This window comes from Etheostoma cragini, chromosome 11, assembly GCF_013103735.1.
Source record: "Etheostoma cragini isolate CJK2018 chromosome 11, CSU_Ecrag_1.0, whole genome shotgun sequence".
NCBI classification, from domain to species: Eukaryota; Metazoa; Chordata; class Actinopteri; order Perciformes; family Percidae; genus Etheostoma; species Etheostoma cragini.
In genome coordinates, this window is record NC_048417.1 from 10,274,615 (window position 1) to 10,290,841 (window position 16,227).

The following is a 16,227-nucleotide window of genomic DNA, read 5'->3' on the forward strand; positions in this document are numbered from 1 at the left end:
TTTTGAGATTGTGGCGCTGTTAAACTGCATTTCATAATGCGGAGAGGTGTTTCTGTTATCTTCTATTTTTGTATACCTTCGTTAATATAAATAGATAGAGACACCTGTCAGTATGAGGTTTTATTTCCCTGAAACCAACTGTAACCATGTCAGCAACTCCTGGAGTTCTTTAAACCTCATTTCAGCTGTCCATGTAATATATTCTCACTTCAGTGTGGGCTCCAGGACCGTGGTAAGGAGGAAGGTCCTCCAGACTCTGGACAGCTTGAAGATAATGGAGAAGGACCCTTAACGGGTATAAGAGGTGAACGCCAGGTTTGAATCTGTGTTGTCGGGATTTTGATAAGTGATGGATGTTTGTTTTTTAATCATGTGCAATGGGCAGACACTCAGGGTCATGATACCTTAATAGGACAGATAAAGACTAATAAGAATTAGGCCTTTTTTTTGGGGTAGTCTATTATTTTCATAGAAATGTCTCAACATATGTTACACTTATGGTATCCAACTTTAAATGGGCTTGGTACCCAATATAGTATTAGTACTTTGAAGGCCAATAGTGGTCCAGTATCAGTGGTAAAGATTAACTAACTACAGTTACTAAATCGCAACACTTGATGCAATTGAAAGGCACAGTACATGACTAGTATTTCCATTTTATGCTACTTTATAATACGTTTCATTCATATAGCCCTTTACATGATACCTTTACATGATACAAGACACTTTAAAGTAAAACCAGCACATACAGCGCATTAAAAACAGGCAATAGTAAACTATTATACAGTTAAGAGGGAAATATAGTTTTTACTTCACTACATTCATCAGAAATCTGCAGTTATTGGTTATTTGGCAGATACATTTTTTTGCAGACAAGCCTATAACTGAATTATGAAATACCACGCAATAAAATATCCAAATTCAGGTCAGTTTTATGTGCCACATACTCAGATATTTGACGTAAGTAATAGTAGCAATACAACAATCTAGATATATGCTGTTATAGTCATTGTCCTGCATTCAAACTGTTAAGTAAATGTACAAAAATTAGAATCAATTTATATATATATGTACTTGGAAGTACCCAATGTAAAGTACTATTATACATAATGGCCCATTACAGAATAATATAAATTAATTATAGTTATTGTTGCATTCATGTCTGCATGTTGCAGCTGGTAAAGGGGGTCATTTTTACATATGTATAGCCTACTGCTGGGTAGCTTAATTTACAATACATTATAATTCACATGCTTGTTATATTTTGTATTTCTGAATCTGCAAAGTAAGTATGGTAACTTATAGCCTACTATCAGGAGTGTCGTTAAATAAAAGCTTACATTGACCTGTAGCCTCCATAATGTAGTGGAGTTGAACTACAAAGCAGCATAAATCCGAAAGACTCAAGGAAAGTGCCTCAAATTGTACTTAAATGCAGTACTTGAGTCAATGTAAGCCTACAGTTTACCACTGCTACTCAGGCCTATACACAAATACCCCGATTAATCTTTATCATGCTTAATGAGGAAGTACATAATCATAGATCTGTCCAAAATTATCGATACTATCATTTGATACGAAAATAAATTGATAATGTAACGCTGTGGCTGAGTGGTGCGTGTCTCCTCTGACGCTGTGTGGCTGCATCGGCGCACGGTTGCAACGCGACAGTTCGCAGAGACGGTTCTTTCCCCGTTATTATCGCACAGTGTGTTTAACGTACGTTCCAGAATGGAGACTAAACCAGTCATCACCTGCCTTAAAACCCTCCTCATCGTATACTCCTTCGTGTTTTGGGTACGTAGCCTTTTGGTTTCTGTTTTTTAAATAGAATGCACCATAATGTGTTTTTGTGTTGTTGTGCGTGATGATAAAGGGGTGGACGGCGGCAGCATCATCGACGGCATCATGCCGTTTGTATGAATTTAACGCTAAATAAAAATCGCATTCTCAATTTAATGTTTAAAATGTGGATTGTATCGTCTTGTGTTCTATTAATTGTGTAAAGCTTAACGTTACACATATTTATGGCTGCCGGGCGGTCAGTGGTGTGACTACATAGCACACATAGCATCATGGTTGTTGTCAGTCAGCGCGGAAGAGGATGGTATAACATCACCGCAACGATGGAACTCTGTCTGACGTTAAGGGCCTCATCTGTTTGACACGGATCGTTTAAAGCCCATTTTCTCACCACATAATGTAACGATACATTTTTGGGTCGCTGCTATAAATTCTTAAAGGGACCTTGCACCCTTAGTATAGACTCCCACACAGATACAATGCCAATACCCGAGCAAACCATTGATTCCTATAGGAACACCATAGAAAAAGTGCCTTAAACCAAGTGTCCAGAAAAACAGAAACACTTGAACGGTGATGAAAAGTAGGTGTTATAAAATAGCAATACCACAATGTAAAATTCTGCATTACATTATATCACATTACAAATGAAAGTCCTGCATTCAAAATCTCACTCAAGTAAAAGTAGTAGTAGTAGTTAGTATTATCAGCAAAAGTACCTTTTGCAGCATAATGGCCTCTGTGAGTAGATTACATTTTATATTTGATGATTCATATTTATGCATTAAGATGTAACCAGCATTTGTTGTAGCTGCTCAAGAGTAGCAATACCACAGTGTAAAAATACTCTGTTACAAGTAAAAGTGCCACATTCATATCTTCACAATCTTAAAGCCTAAAATGACATCTAGAAATGTGTACTTTTCTTGGACCAATATTTAATTTACTGTAATTTTTTGTAATTGTGAGCATTTATGCTTGATAAATGGCTTAATTGATTATCAAAATAGTTGCCAGTGTTTCTAATATTCTGTCTACAAAGGAAAAGCACACTGTATTTTTTGGTTTAGTGTACAAACATCCATGTGGAGAAAAAGCAGGAAACATGTTTTGGGGATCTTGCAACTATCAGTGTGTGTGGACTACCCCTCCTTTTTCTTTTGTATGCTGTTTAGTTCTGTACCCAGCTGGAGTTGGACATCCATGTGCACTGTCCACCTTCTAAGGTCCACCATATACATACTATCATGCAGAACACAGCACCTCAAAAGCCTCAAATCATACCATAGAGTTTAATCAATACCATCTGGAGGATCTTTTTGCCAAGGTTTTAAGCTACAAAGCTCTTAATGGGAATTCATAAAAAAATGCTGTGTTCACAATGCTGAGCAAGCAGTATCCTAAAATAACAACAGTCATGTATAGAATTGATCCCTCAAATTAAACAAATCTGCTTCCAATTTTGGGATAGATTACTTTTGAGATTAACTTGAGAAGAGAAATAGTATTTTCATATTTACTGTTTGGTTTTGACTGCTTTGGAAATGTCTTTGTTTACCTTTTCATTAGTCTACCAGCTGAGTCTTCACATATAATCTAGCATTTGGGCAAGCAACAATATGAATAGGTGAGACAACACATGACTGACATGACAGACAATCATGTTGATTAATTTAGGGCGGTTTTGACCATGCACTAATTCTGGGTCGTAGGCCAAATAATGATACCAATCAGAATTTGTGAAGAGATGTATCTGTCCATAATGTGTTAAGAATCTGAAGAGCACATTCTCTGCTTTCCTAAACTAACCTCTAACATTGTAGAATTAAGTCTGGATGGAAACACAGAAGCTGGAATCAGGCTTTCAGTTACAAAGGCTTAAAAAGCAGAGCCGTGCTGTGTATCTCCCTGCATTGCAGACATGTGCCTGTGTCACTGATATGCACTTTTATATTTAGTCAGGATTGGAGCGTCTCTTTGCGCTCCCTTACATCTCCAGCATCAGGTTTCAGATGTCTAAAGTGCAGAAAGGTCTCACAGCTCTGTGGCTCCATTCAACCCCGAGGGGTGAAGCAGTGGAGAGGTTCCATGGCAGTGAGAGAGCTGCCTTTAATGTCGGGCCATGGTTTCGCTGTTATCAGCTTGTCGTGTCAAATAATGTCTTAAGTGTGAATAGCTACTGTACGTTGCCATACTTTGCACACAGGACGGTCATATGCAGAGCAGGTGGTAGAGTCTGTGTGGTGTCCTCGCCAGCATATTTTGTCATCGCACCTTCTGTTGCTTTATTAGGCCTGGGGAGGAATAAGAGGAGGAGGAGGAGGAGGGAAGAGGGGTGACCTGTTTTAAACTCTTAGGCTGGCCGGCCTAGCATTGAATTTCAAACAAAACATGTGAGAGGGTGGGGGGTTCTCTGCTCCAGGGAGGAGAAAGGAGGCCTGAAGCTGTTTGGGATTCAGCACACATGAAGTCTAGATGACTCGCCCCCACTCCTTTGACTTCATTTCCTTGTTGGCTTCAAAATGAACACTTTACTATTTTAATTTTCTGATGTTTTAAAGATGATATAATCAATTGCTTACTTTCCATTACATTTATTTTGCAGACACTTTGCTCCAAAGTATAGCTGGGGGATTTGACAATACATATCTTGAAACAATATAGATTGGTCTGCCGCCAGAGATTTTGATGTACCATTTAAATACCTAAACATCAATCCCTTTAATATCGCTGCGTCTTGGCCCAACCTCTCACCACAGGTTGCAATACAATGTCTACAAAATGGTGTCTATGTATGGTGGCCTGTTCAATCAAATTTTCAAATTGTGTTATATTAATATATTTTAGTGGCCTAAAGAACTGCTTGGGGGGTTCCAAGCCTTAGCTTGAGAACCACTGTATTAGCAAATTGTCGGCAAGGTTGAAAATCAAGGAGTAAAGCTGGTTTATGGCAGTTTGGGCATTTTTGCATCAATTTGACAAAGTACCTTTATTTGTCAGGTATTTCTGTTACTGCATTAGCCCTAAACAGACATTCCTGTCTTTATTTGTTATCCATTAACAGCTTATCAATACAATCTGACCTTGTCACAATATATGTTTGTACATATTGTGATTAAAAAATTACAATTAATGTACTGTACTAGATTTTTTCATCCATGCCTCTCATCCCTAGTCTAAAGAAACTTACAATAAGATCTGAAGGTGCATCCCTTTCAAACAGTTGTTCAATTTCACTATTAAATTTCACTATTAAATGTGTGGTGTGTTTGAGGAATAATTGTAAATTAATCTTCTGTATAATTGAATTAGCTAAGGATAAGTAGGTCTATATTACCCTTGTAAAATATTTAATAAGGGCAGAGAACAACCTAAGATAGCCCCTGCTTCTGACCAGTTAAAGCAGCACTAATCAATGTTTTTAATAGTAGCAATAGGAGGGAGCATTTATTAACTAAAGATATTTCCCTCAGGAGTTGGTTGAGACCAAAACAGAGCTAAAAGAAAGTGAATATTGCACTTACATGTATCAGATGACCAGAAACAAAATTTCAAGTCAATGCTAATATTGCCGTTTTACTGCTGCCACCAATTGGCCAAAAAGTGAAGCTAATTGCATCTATGCTTGTTGGTTTAGATGAACCTGTGGAGCCAGGAGAGTACCTTAGTCTTTGACCATGTTTGCCATGTTGTTATCATATTTATTTATTTATTTTCTTTAAACCAATCACAATCGTCGAAGGCAGCGCTAAGAATCAGTCAGGGCCACGGTCCACTGCAAAAAAGCCTCGGGAAGGAACTTGTTTTGGTGCAACGTGTTAGTTCAAAGGTTGTTTTAGTCGTGCAGCAGAAAACTCAGATTGGACAGGTAGTCTAGCTAGCTGTCTCGATTTACCCTGCAGAGATCTGAGGAGCAGTTAACCATAGTCCTCATAAATAAACCAGAGTTTAAAATTCCAACACAAAGAAAGCGTAAGGTAACGGACATCCGGCAACAGTCCTGGAAGTATAATGTTGTGGATATAGACTAGAGCCTCACTAATAATTACAGCACTAGTGCGAAGAGTTTTTACACTACTCAATAAACAAAAAACACATAGAAAATGTATTCCGTGTACACAGCAGCTACAGTAGTAGAAGGAGCAATAGGATGAGCATTCAGATATAGAGATTACAAAAACAAACGGACAACTCCAGAGACGATTGTAAATAGAAAATCTATTCTACTCGGGTGCCTGGGTAACTCACGTGGTTGAGTGTGCGCCCATATACAAAGGCTTGGTCCTCGACGCAGCGGCCGCGGGTCCAGTTCTGACCTGCGGAGTTTTGCAGCATGTGGTCCAAAATAAAGGCCTAAAATGCCAAAAATAATAATAATAAAATAAAAACATATCTACTGTATTTTCAGTTCTCACTTTGTGGTTTAGCTCCATCAAACGTCGTGCCACTAAGGATTTGTCTACCTCGCATCTAACTGCCCACAGCTCGTCAATAATACCCATTTTTACAGGTTTTACTTACGTAATAGAAACCACAGCGAAATGTTTGTTCTAAATACATAATTTCAAGACACAGAAATATTGATCAACACTAAAAATTATCTTTTTTGCGGCCTTAAACCCATGTAATGGGTAATGTAATTTCAGAACATAGTTACTTTTGGCTTATGGTTTCCTCAGGAGATGACAGTGTGTATGTGTTTTTTTGTCAAGGTAACTCTTCTTATCATTTCACCCTCAGCTGAAACTCAAACTCAGTGCCCTTGTGCATTTTAGTGTTGATATGGAAATTCATGTGGATGTTTGCATGATCAATTTAAATAGCTAGTAGTAACAATTCTCAAACCCCTCTCACTGTGGTAAAGTCTAAAAGGCTACTTAAACCTGTGGTTGAACACAACCAACTCTAGAACAATACAGCAAAGGACAGACTGGTGATTTGTCATGGTCCGAAACCTTTGCCCAGTCATTATGTGCTCACTCTACCAACAGGGCAAAGTGCAAATGTTGTTAACACAGTCATTAATCTGCAGAGACCGGTTTAAGCTACAGTCAGAGCTTAGATGAGGCATGGCAGCCTAAGTTTATGCAAATATGTAATGTGTTTTTTTTGTATTGTTGTTAATCATACATTATTGTCATTTTTTACATAACGTGACATTAAGCCTCAGGACATGGTTGACTAATTGTTAAGAGGGAACATTTATTCAACCGATGGAGTCATTGCTGTTTCAGTCATACTGGCCCATTTTCTGCTAAGAGCTGAGAACATTCTTGTCATCAGTTTTCGAGGTTCCAGGGTGCACAGAGACATTTTGTACAGACGGCTCCCTCTCTAGTCAGAAGGCCTGGCAGCAGGATGGCGAACAGCCTCCTCTTGGAAAGGAGGGAGGTTAGGATGATGAGTTGGCCCTCGCCGGAGTCAGATCATCAGCAGCCGTTCCACACCCCGCTCTCTTTCCAATGCCAGTAAGACATACCCAGCTGAGACACACGCCGCTTCAGCTGCCTCGTACAACACCCTCTTTTATCAGCAGCCTTCATTTGAAATGCTAAGATAGGCGCAACAGGAGGAAGCGTTTCGCCTTGGATCAAAGAGCTTCTTTGATATGTCCCCTTTTTTTCTCTCTCTTTCTTTCTGTGTGTTTGTGCAGTTATATTCATAAAGGGGATAGCAGGTGATTGCCATCCCAAACGGCAGATAAATTTATGTCTGCTGTCTGCCGTCTCCTCCTCCTTACTCTAATTGCTCTGCTTTTTTGTTCCACCTTGATCCACTTTCTTCTCCTCCCCCTCGCCACGGCTGCTAAAACACAGCTATTGTAATTTCGCAGAAGTGCAGAGATAAAGGCCTGTTTCCTGCTTTCATACTTGTATCATCCAACTCCCACCCTCTAGATAACAGGAGCCATCCTGCTGGCAGTGGGAATATGGGGGAAGCTGATGCTGGGTCCGTACATCTCTCTGATAGCCGACAACTCCACCAACTCCCCGTACGTCCTCATCGGCACCGGGACCGTCATCATCGTTTTTGGCCTGTTTGGTTGCTTTGCCACCTGCAGAGGAAGCCCATGGATGCTGAAGCTGGTGAGAGGCAGGAGGGGGAAGGTTGCAGTGCATTGTTGCTTGGAGCGATGGTGCTTAATTAGCCTCAAATCACATTATAAAGGGAATAATGGTTGACCTCTACCTTGTGGATAGGATCAGAAATCCAATAGATGCTACAAGGCACTTGTTACAGTTAATTGTGTGTGTGTGTGTGTGTGTGTGTGTGTGTGTGTGTGTGTGTGTGTGTGTGTGTGTGTGTGTGTGTGTGTGTGTGTGTGTTTTGCCTATGCGCGTGTGCTGATAGGCAAAGGATGCACTAAGGCAGAGGGTTTCCATGCAAACTGTGCAAATCTCCCTCTTCCTTCTCCTCTCTCTGTAGTATGCCATGTTTCTGTCACTCGTCTTCCTCGCTGAGTTAGTGGCTGGGATCTCTGGATTTGTGTTTCGCCATGAGGTCAGCATACACGCAACACACCACGAGAACACAAGTCTCACACTAAAGCTGTGTAAAGCACTCTCATGCTATTTACGTGTGGGATTCTGGGTGTATGTGTTTGCATTCTGCAGATAAAGGGAACCTTTCACAGGACATACACTGACGCAGTTCTGAACTACAACGCTGAGGATGAGGCGAGCCGTGCTGTTGATTACTTGCAGCACACGGTAAGTCCCCCGAGACACAAAATCATCAAGGTGAAACAGATAATACTTGCATCAGCAGCATACCAGAAAACGACCCTGAAGACTAAAGGTTAGATTCTTCTAGGCAAGGCAAGGCAAGGCAGCTTTATTTGTATAGCACATTTCAGCCACAGGGCAATTCAAAGTGCTTTTCACAAAATCAGTTAAACAGATAAAACACAAGTATCCTAAAAAAAAAGAAAGAAAAGAAAATAGCATATTTGTCTGTACCAAAGAGCTTTATTGTCCAAAAGATGTTTATTTTGAGTCATTAAATATAAATAAAAAATGAGTAACCAAATATATATTAAACCGCAGTTGAAAATAGTTTTGTTTGGCTAGCGTAAATGATTTAGCCTTTTAAAGAAAACACAAAAATACTACCTGCCTTCTCTTTTAATCCTTAATTCCTCATTTAATTTCTATGCCTTCTCTTTTTCTGTGCTTTTCAAGCTGCGTTGTTGTGGAGTGTATAACTACACTAGTTGGTTTGGCAGTGTGTATTACCCATCCAACGGCATTCCTGCCAGCTGCTGCATTAACTCCTCTGACTGCAACCTAGAAGACCTACGCAATGCAACTCTAGCCTTGAACAAGGTCTACCACCAGGTCAGTATGTCATTGTATTTTCTGCTAGGTACTTTATGCAGAAAATGACTCTCTCCAGTCAGAACATAACTGTATTTATATCTGACAGAAGGAACTCATTCACCTTTTAAAACCCTCTCCCTCCTCCATGCACTAACAGCTTCCTCAGATAGTCTCCCAGATATCCATCTTTCCCCTAATATAAATATATAACATATGACACGTCCCTGTTCCCTCCTCTGCAAACTAACATGTCCTCTGGGTTTCAGGGCTGCTACGAGCGGGTCACTTCATTCATGGAGACCAACATGGCCATTATTGCAGGAGTGACGTTTGGGATTGCGTTCTCACAGGTAAGAGTTTTTTTTTAGCATTAATAAATTATTAAGAAGATTAATATAGAGACATGATTACTAAAAACAAGCCAGACAATTGCTAAAAAGATGAACAGACACATCTTCTAATCCCTTTAACATTGCGTGCTGCCAGCTTTGGAACTACAGGGGTTCTGATGGATTGCTTTATAGAAAAAAAGAAGAGATATTGTTTAAATGGCCTTTTTTGTGAAAGAAATTTTGGCCTGAAGGAAAAGCACAAGTTTAAAAAATAAAATGGATGATGGCTGATGGCTGCTTTAGGTCCTAGTGTTGTTAATGCTGGCTCATTGTCACACTGTCATGACTCACTGGCACGCTTGAATGAAACAAAGCCATCATTAATGTTATAAGTAACACCTGCGTTTTTAGGACTTCGACCAGTCAAAATATCGGCTGCCAAAAAGGCCAAATGCATTAAACAAGTATGTCTGAAATGCCTGAAACAATAGTTCCTTTTTTGAAATTCTACTTTAGACAAAACGCACAGGCTCATATCCACTTTTCTTTTTACTTCTTCTTGACAAATACATGTGCAACAATAATAATTTTTTCTATATAGTAACTTTTACAGAACATGTCACAACATGCTTCATAACAATAAAAGTGTTGAAAATAAGACAAAAAAGAACAAGAATTTAAAAAATGATTAAAGTAAAAATAACAATTATAAATTTTATAAAATGATTGTTCTTCTCAACAAATACATGTAACAATAGTAATGTTCTTTTAATTTAGCACCTTTTACAGAACATGTCACAAAGGGTTTTACAAGGGTAAAAGTGTCAACACAGACCTGGAACGTATGACAATAGGAAGGGCATTCCACAGTGTCGCAGCCATTGCTCCAAAGGCACGGTCACCTTTTGGTCTTAGTTGAGCTTGAGGGACATCTAGTAAGCCCTGTGACCTACTGGTATTATAAGGATGGAGAGGCACAGAGATGCACATCAAGTTCTATTATGTCAGAACAATAAACATTAAATAAATCCTGAACTTGACAAGAAGCCAATGTAAAGAGGGTGGTAAGATAGGAGTGATGATTTATTTGCAATAAAAAACAGAATCCTGAATTTTGCATCCATCAAACCACATAGTTCCTATGAGGTGTCGTCTAACGGCAGAAGTGTTTACAGCTGTTTGAAACGGCCACACTTGAAGGAAAGATGAAAAACTTAATAAGGGATAAGATGCAGTGAATCATACAAATAGGGAAAACGATAAGGACCTCCGTCTTATCTGCAATGAACTGTAAAAATGTGTTTACCATCCAGTCCTTAATGGAAGTCAGTTTGTCCGTCTCAGGTTTAAAAGAGACATAGAACTAGATATCATCAGCGTAACAGTGACATGAAATACCAAATAACAATGCTAGAGGGAGGAAGGAAATACTTGTAGCACCATCATACTTACAACAAGAATGCAAAGTTGTCAATGGAAATGACGTCTTCATTTTGAGAAAATGTTAATGCCGAACTTTTGAATCCCAAACATGAAATAAACCAAAAGCCTTCTCTGTCTATCTTTCAGCTGATTGGCATGTTGCTGGCCTGCTGTCTGTCCAGGATCATCACAGCCAATCAGTATGAGATGGTTTAGCTGATGTGACTTGGCAGGTGAGAGACATTTAAATATGTGCACAACACACACATACACACACACACACACACACACATTTAGAGTAATAGCTGCGATAATCAATATTTGTTAAATTTATGAATACAATTGCTGAAAAAATGTAAAAGGTGTCACTCTACAGAGTTTTTAGCCTTTCAGAAAAGTTTCTAAGGTGATAGTACTAAAGTGAATTGTGTTTTTCCTGCTCCCAAGTGGCCTTTAAATCAATTAATGCTGGTTTAATTAAAGGTGCCGTATGTGATACTGACAGCTAGCGTTTAAAATGGTTACTGCAGCCAAATTCCAAATACCGGAGAGAGTCGTTTCCCCCGGCCCCTCCTCCCCCGACACTGAACACTCTGAACACAATGTCCCACAATGTCAATGTTAGCTAGATGCTAGTCTCGCATTACCAGACATTACGTCACAGTGTAGCGGAGTAGCAATGTTGGTGGCTATGTTGGCGGCCATAAAAGCCTGTGCTCTCGCGGAGTTCTGGACACGGCTGACAGCCACCCTTTTTCGGCTAAACACAACAACAACCGCTAAAAACAGCGTGGTCGTCTGTACCCAGGTCACAGTCGCCATTTGTCGGATACGGCCTTTGAACAGAAGCGGGTAAAGAATTTTGGCAGGGGGGTGATTTTTGTTTCTACTACTTTCCGGACCCCGTTATGTAAAGCATTAAATAAACATATAACCTTACTACACAGCTTGTCTATACACTATACATTACACATTACGTTTTGTAACAAAGTGGGAATCAATAACATACCATACATTGCAGAGCAACCAGTAGAGATCGTAAGCTGTGTCCCAATTTAACAATTCATCATGGACGTAACGTTAGCCGTGATAAATTAGCGTAAAGCTCAATGCCTATTTGTTCAGGAGGAAATTAGCCAACTCTGCATCCATTTGGGCTGTAAGCTGTCTCTAATGCATCTCCAATATTTACCCGTGTTTTTCCACGTCCTTGATCATGCAACAGTTGCAGAGTTTATTTTTAGGTCGGGTAGAATGAATCTTTCTCCGTCAATCCAGTTGCTGCTACCACGGCTGCAGGATGTTGTTTTTGCGTGTTTGCATTTCATATCTGGCAACCCTGGTGGGGAAAATGGGCAGTTGACACACAGTCCAAAATAAAAAAAAAGACAATCCATCCCAGAAAGGAAATTTCAAAAAAGAAAATACTGGCTTTAGCATAGTTGTCAGAGAAGATAGTATTTCAACTTAGCATGTGTCCTTAATATCTGTTGACATATTGTGGTAGTTTTTTTTATTTAATACAGTAAATATATTACATATTGGACCTTTAAAACACAAGTAACTCTTCTTTCTGTTGTGTTTTTGTATTTTAAGGACAAGAAGAGACAAAGAGCCTTGACACATGATGAGAGTAAATTCCCAAAACACTATCACACGTCTGTATTGGAATTGACCTCCCTCTGTCTCTCTGCCTGTGATCTTTATGTAATAGCTTAATGTATCTTACTGTAAAGCACCATTCCTCGACTCACTGCTGTTGCATCCAAGCATTCTATACCGGACATCTCTCCCCTGCTTGATGTAGAAGTTGCTCATTAGCACATATCTCGGATCAATACAGCCTACAACAAGCAGGTAGGCCAGAGTTGTTTAAGTTGACAGCGGTGTTTGTCTCAGATAGGCGTTATGGTGAAATTTGGCTTTTCTGTTGGCTGCAGCATGCTCCACCAACCATCATCAGAAGAACACTGCACATCTTTGTACAGAATGACGTTACTAAAGCTTGAAAGTAAAAATGTAATTGCTAGGTTTAGTTTTGCATTAGACTTTGTCATTGCTCACCATTGTATAGACTATGGTTGTGAATTTTTTTTAACTGATCTTGTGTACTGAAGTGGATAGTTTAAGTTTATACGAAAAATAAGGAAACTGACAAAGGAGAGAAAAGGAAGGATTTTATTAGTGCATTTTTACCTGTATACAAGGCCCGCTATTTCTTTGACTGGATATTTTATCCCAAAAGCAGATTATGATGTGTTAATTATAATTCAGTATCAATTAATGGTTCAAATACACAAGAACCAAAGGAACTATCAAACAACCAAAGTAACTTAAAATAACGCTCATCTATGCCCTAATTTACCACACCTACATATACTTATGACACTTAATCTAACTTAATCTCTTTTTGGAGATTTTTTATTCCTCAAGAAGAACAAACACATAATGTCAGTTAGGACCCAAATCTATTATAGACCAAAGGCCAGGTCACACCAGAAAGTAATGTTAAAGTATCTCTGACTCTAAATACATGATAAGTTCAAATCGTTTAGCCAAAAGACGGCGTGGTACCATCAACTCCTGTCTCATAACTGTTTGTGAGCCCATTTCATGGGGAAGTTTATACTAAATAACGACGGATCATGCAACACACAGCTAAAATGTTGCAATAGCTTCCTCAGTGTTGCCGCTCACTTGTTCTCCTAAAGATAGTTAAGATGACTTGTTATTGGTCAGCAGTGCACATTAAGTTGTCAAAGCTCAGTAAAATTAAACTCAATGTAGATTTACTTTGTCTAATTTAGTCTACATTTCCTTTAATATAATGTGCCATTATTTCACCACAACATCCAGGTTGAAATGCTGGTGTGACCCTGCTATTTCAGGCTCTAAATCAAGCCTAACACTCAATACAAACATTAAAGGAATTTTGGATGCTTCAAACCAAATTGTTGCAATGAGGTGTCGTCTAAAGGCAGAAATGTTTATAGTTGTTTGGAACGGCCACACTTGAAGACAAGATGAAAAACTTCGAAAAGGTGAAGATGCAGTGAAACATACAAATAGGGAAAACAGCTCACACTCTCTCTTCTCAAAGGCATTCATAATGTTACACCCATTGTCAGATGAAATTTGACTGATTCTTGGACAAGGTGAGCTGCTTGATGATCCAACAAACACGTCATATGAAGCATACTGACAACTTATTATTATAATGTCATGGTTTCGGTACTTGTTTATATAAAAAGTAACTGACTAAATAAAAAAAAATTAAGACTAAAGCAACAGCTGAGAAACTTGTTTTTGTTGATCTCCAATGGTTAAAGTTTTCACCTTGTAGCAGTGATGTACAGGTGTACCTGACATCACTGTTGGGAGTGGTTACAGGTGCAACAAAACAAGGATTCTGGGTATTAACAAGCTTTTCAACTAGAAAGGGTCCCTGAAACACATATTTCAGCCTGTTAGGGTGATATCAAATCATATATAATGCCAGCTGAGTGTTGACAGTGACAGAAGTTGACCTGAGAGATACGCAGGACTCCAACAGTGTTCATCTAGTATTTACAGTATTCTATGTAGTGCATCAACAGGCCATCCTCACCCTCATCATCACTTGTAGATATTTATGGGAAATGTAATTTATATATTGTAATGTTTCTCATTCTAATATGCTAATCGGTAAAAAAAAAATTGTGTCACAGTTTTGATTCCGCACCTTGTGCTGTTAACCTGTATTTGTTATAGTTTATAGGACTCGCATTGGAAAAATAATCGTGGCCAACGTTTTGTTGAGAATAACATGCACATGTAGATGTTTGAATTTAGCTGTATATTTATTATGATTTGGTTGGTATTAAGTTTACAGTTTTACCAAGTGATTTTCCCTCTCTCTTTCAGTGTGAGTGTGTGGGGTTTTGTGTCTTCATTTGACTGTCCCTGACCTTGCGTGTGTGTGTGTGTATGTGTGTGTGTGTGTGTGTGTGTGTGTTTGGTTGTGGCTTTTCAATCCTTTTTGCTTTTAAAGCTCTACATTAATTAGTGAATGTATGTTTTCCAACACTGAAACTTAGCTTTCCTTCCCCAAACGGATGTTGTCCTGTAAATACTAAATTGTAATATCATCCTGCTTACACATGGTGTCACCAGACACAATAATTTCACCATGCTGTCTATGATTGACTAAGTCACCATCAGTGGTCTTATTATCAATAAATATACAGAATAACAATTGTGTTTAGCGTTTGCTCATTTTGCTACGATGGAGACCGCTCTGTACATTTTAAATGGAGAGTTAAACAGGTGTGGTATTATATGTATTTTTCTAATCTACACTGATATTGTTCACCTTAAGTGTTCCAGTTTAGTCCCCTAGTAAATTATGAGACTACAAAGGGTTGATGTCTTTTTTTGTAATTTGAACAATATATGTTACTGATTTATTAGCGGTGTTATTAATGTGAGAATTTAAAAACAGCGTCTGGGCTGATCCCACACATTAATCAGGACACATTATATTTTGAGCTGCACGATTAGTGTTAAAAGAAGTTGGGTTAAAAGTTAAGTCATGTTGAGAGTAGGCAAAGTGTGGATAAACATGTGTGGGTGTACTCCTTATTGGTTTAGTGCGGGACAATTACAACATAGGACGCAATAAACTGCCCGGTTTGCATTCGAGTTGTCATGAAATAGAGTACCACATCCAGTATTATGTTTGGACTTGATTTCCCTCTGCTCAATGCAGGAGACATAAATTATTGAAGTTTAATTTAAAAAAAATAAGTCATCTTGAGTTGTTGATATTGCCAATTTGCCCTAACTGTAACTATACATATTTAGGACCAAAGAAATAAGGTCTACAGACAATTACAACTTGTCTGTGATGTGATTTACAAAGGAAGGTAATATACATACCTTAATCAAACTGGCGAAAAATACACAATTAAACCAGTGTTATTATACAGAAGAACGTTCACTAGGTCAACAGAAGCACAACAAACAATTGATGCTGTAACTGATGTAGGATTCACGAAAGAGTTAAATAACTGAGCAGATCTTGCACAATTGATGATCAGCCAAATATTCCATTATCTGCACATCATATGATACGTCTATGAATCCTGGACAAGATGGGGAACACAGGAATAAACCTCAACGAGGGAGAACTTTTCAAGGACGGATTGTCGGTGCAATGGATGTTGTGGCGGATTATATTGGTTACCATCTGCAACCTAAAAAAAACGAGAAAGACACCTTGACACCAAAATACAGACTGTCAGTGGTGTGGTCCGCCTCATGTGCACCTGTACACGCAGCATACCCCCCAAGAAAGCTCCAGGGTTTTCAGT

The 16,227-nt window shown here is 38.8% G+C and overlaps 1 protein-coding gene across 2 annotated transcripts; it reads left to right on the forward strand.

Moving 5' to 3' along the window:
* Window positions 1-1,572: 1,572 nt before the first annotated feature.
* On the forward strand, window positions 1,573-15,110 carry tspan7b (tetraspanin 7b). 2 transcript variants are annotated; one of them, XR_004658555.1, is made up of 9 exons: window positions 1,573-1,797; window positions 7,701-7,889; window positions 8,230-8,304; window positions 8,418-8,513; window positions 8,985-9,140; window positions 9,389-9,472; window positions 11,024-11,109; window positions 12,473-13,149; window positions 13,186-15,110. XR_004658555.1 is itself a non-coding variant. In XM_034885741.1 (8 exons), exons 1-7 carry the CDS (start codon window positions 1,732-1,734, stop codon window positions 11,090-11,092), a joined length of 735 nt encoding a protein of 244 aa, XP_034741632.1. In that variant the 5' UTR covers window positions 1,573-1,731; the 3' UTR covers window positions 11,093-11,109; window positions 12,473-15,110. The 2 variants fall into 2 exon arrangements, 1 of the variants encoding a protein (XP_034741632.1); XM_034885741.1 differs by having other exon boundaries at window positions 12,473-15,110.
* The last annotated feature ends 1,117 nt before the right edge of the window (window positions 15,111-16,227 follow it).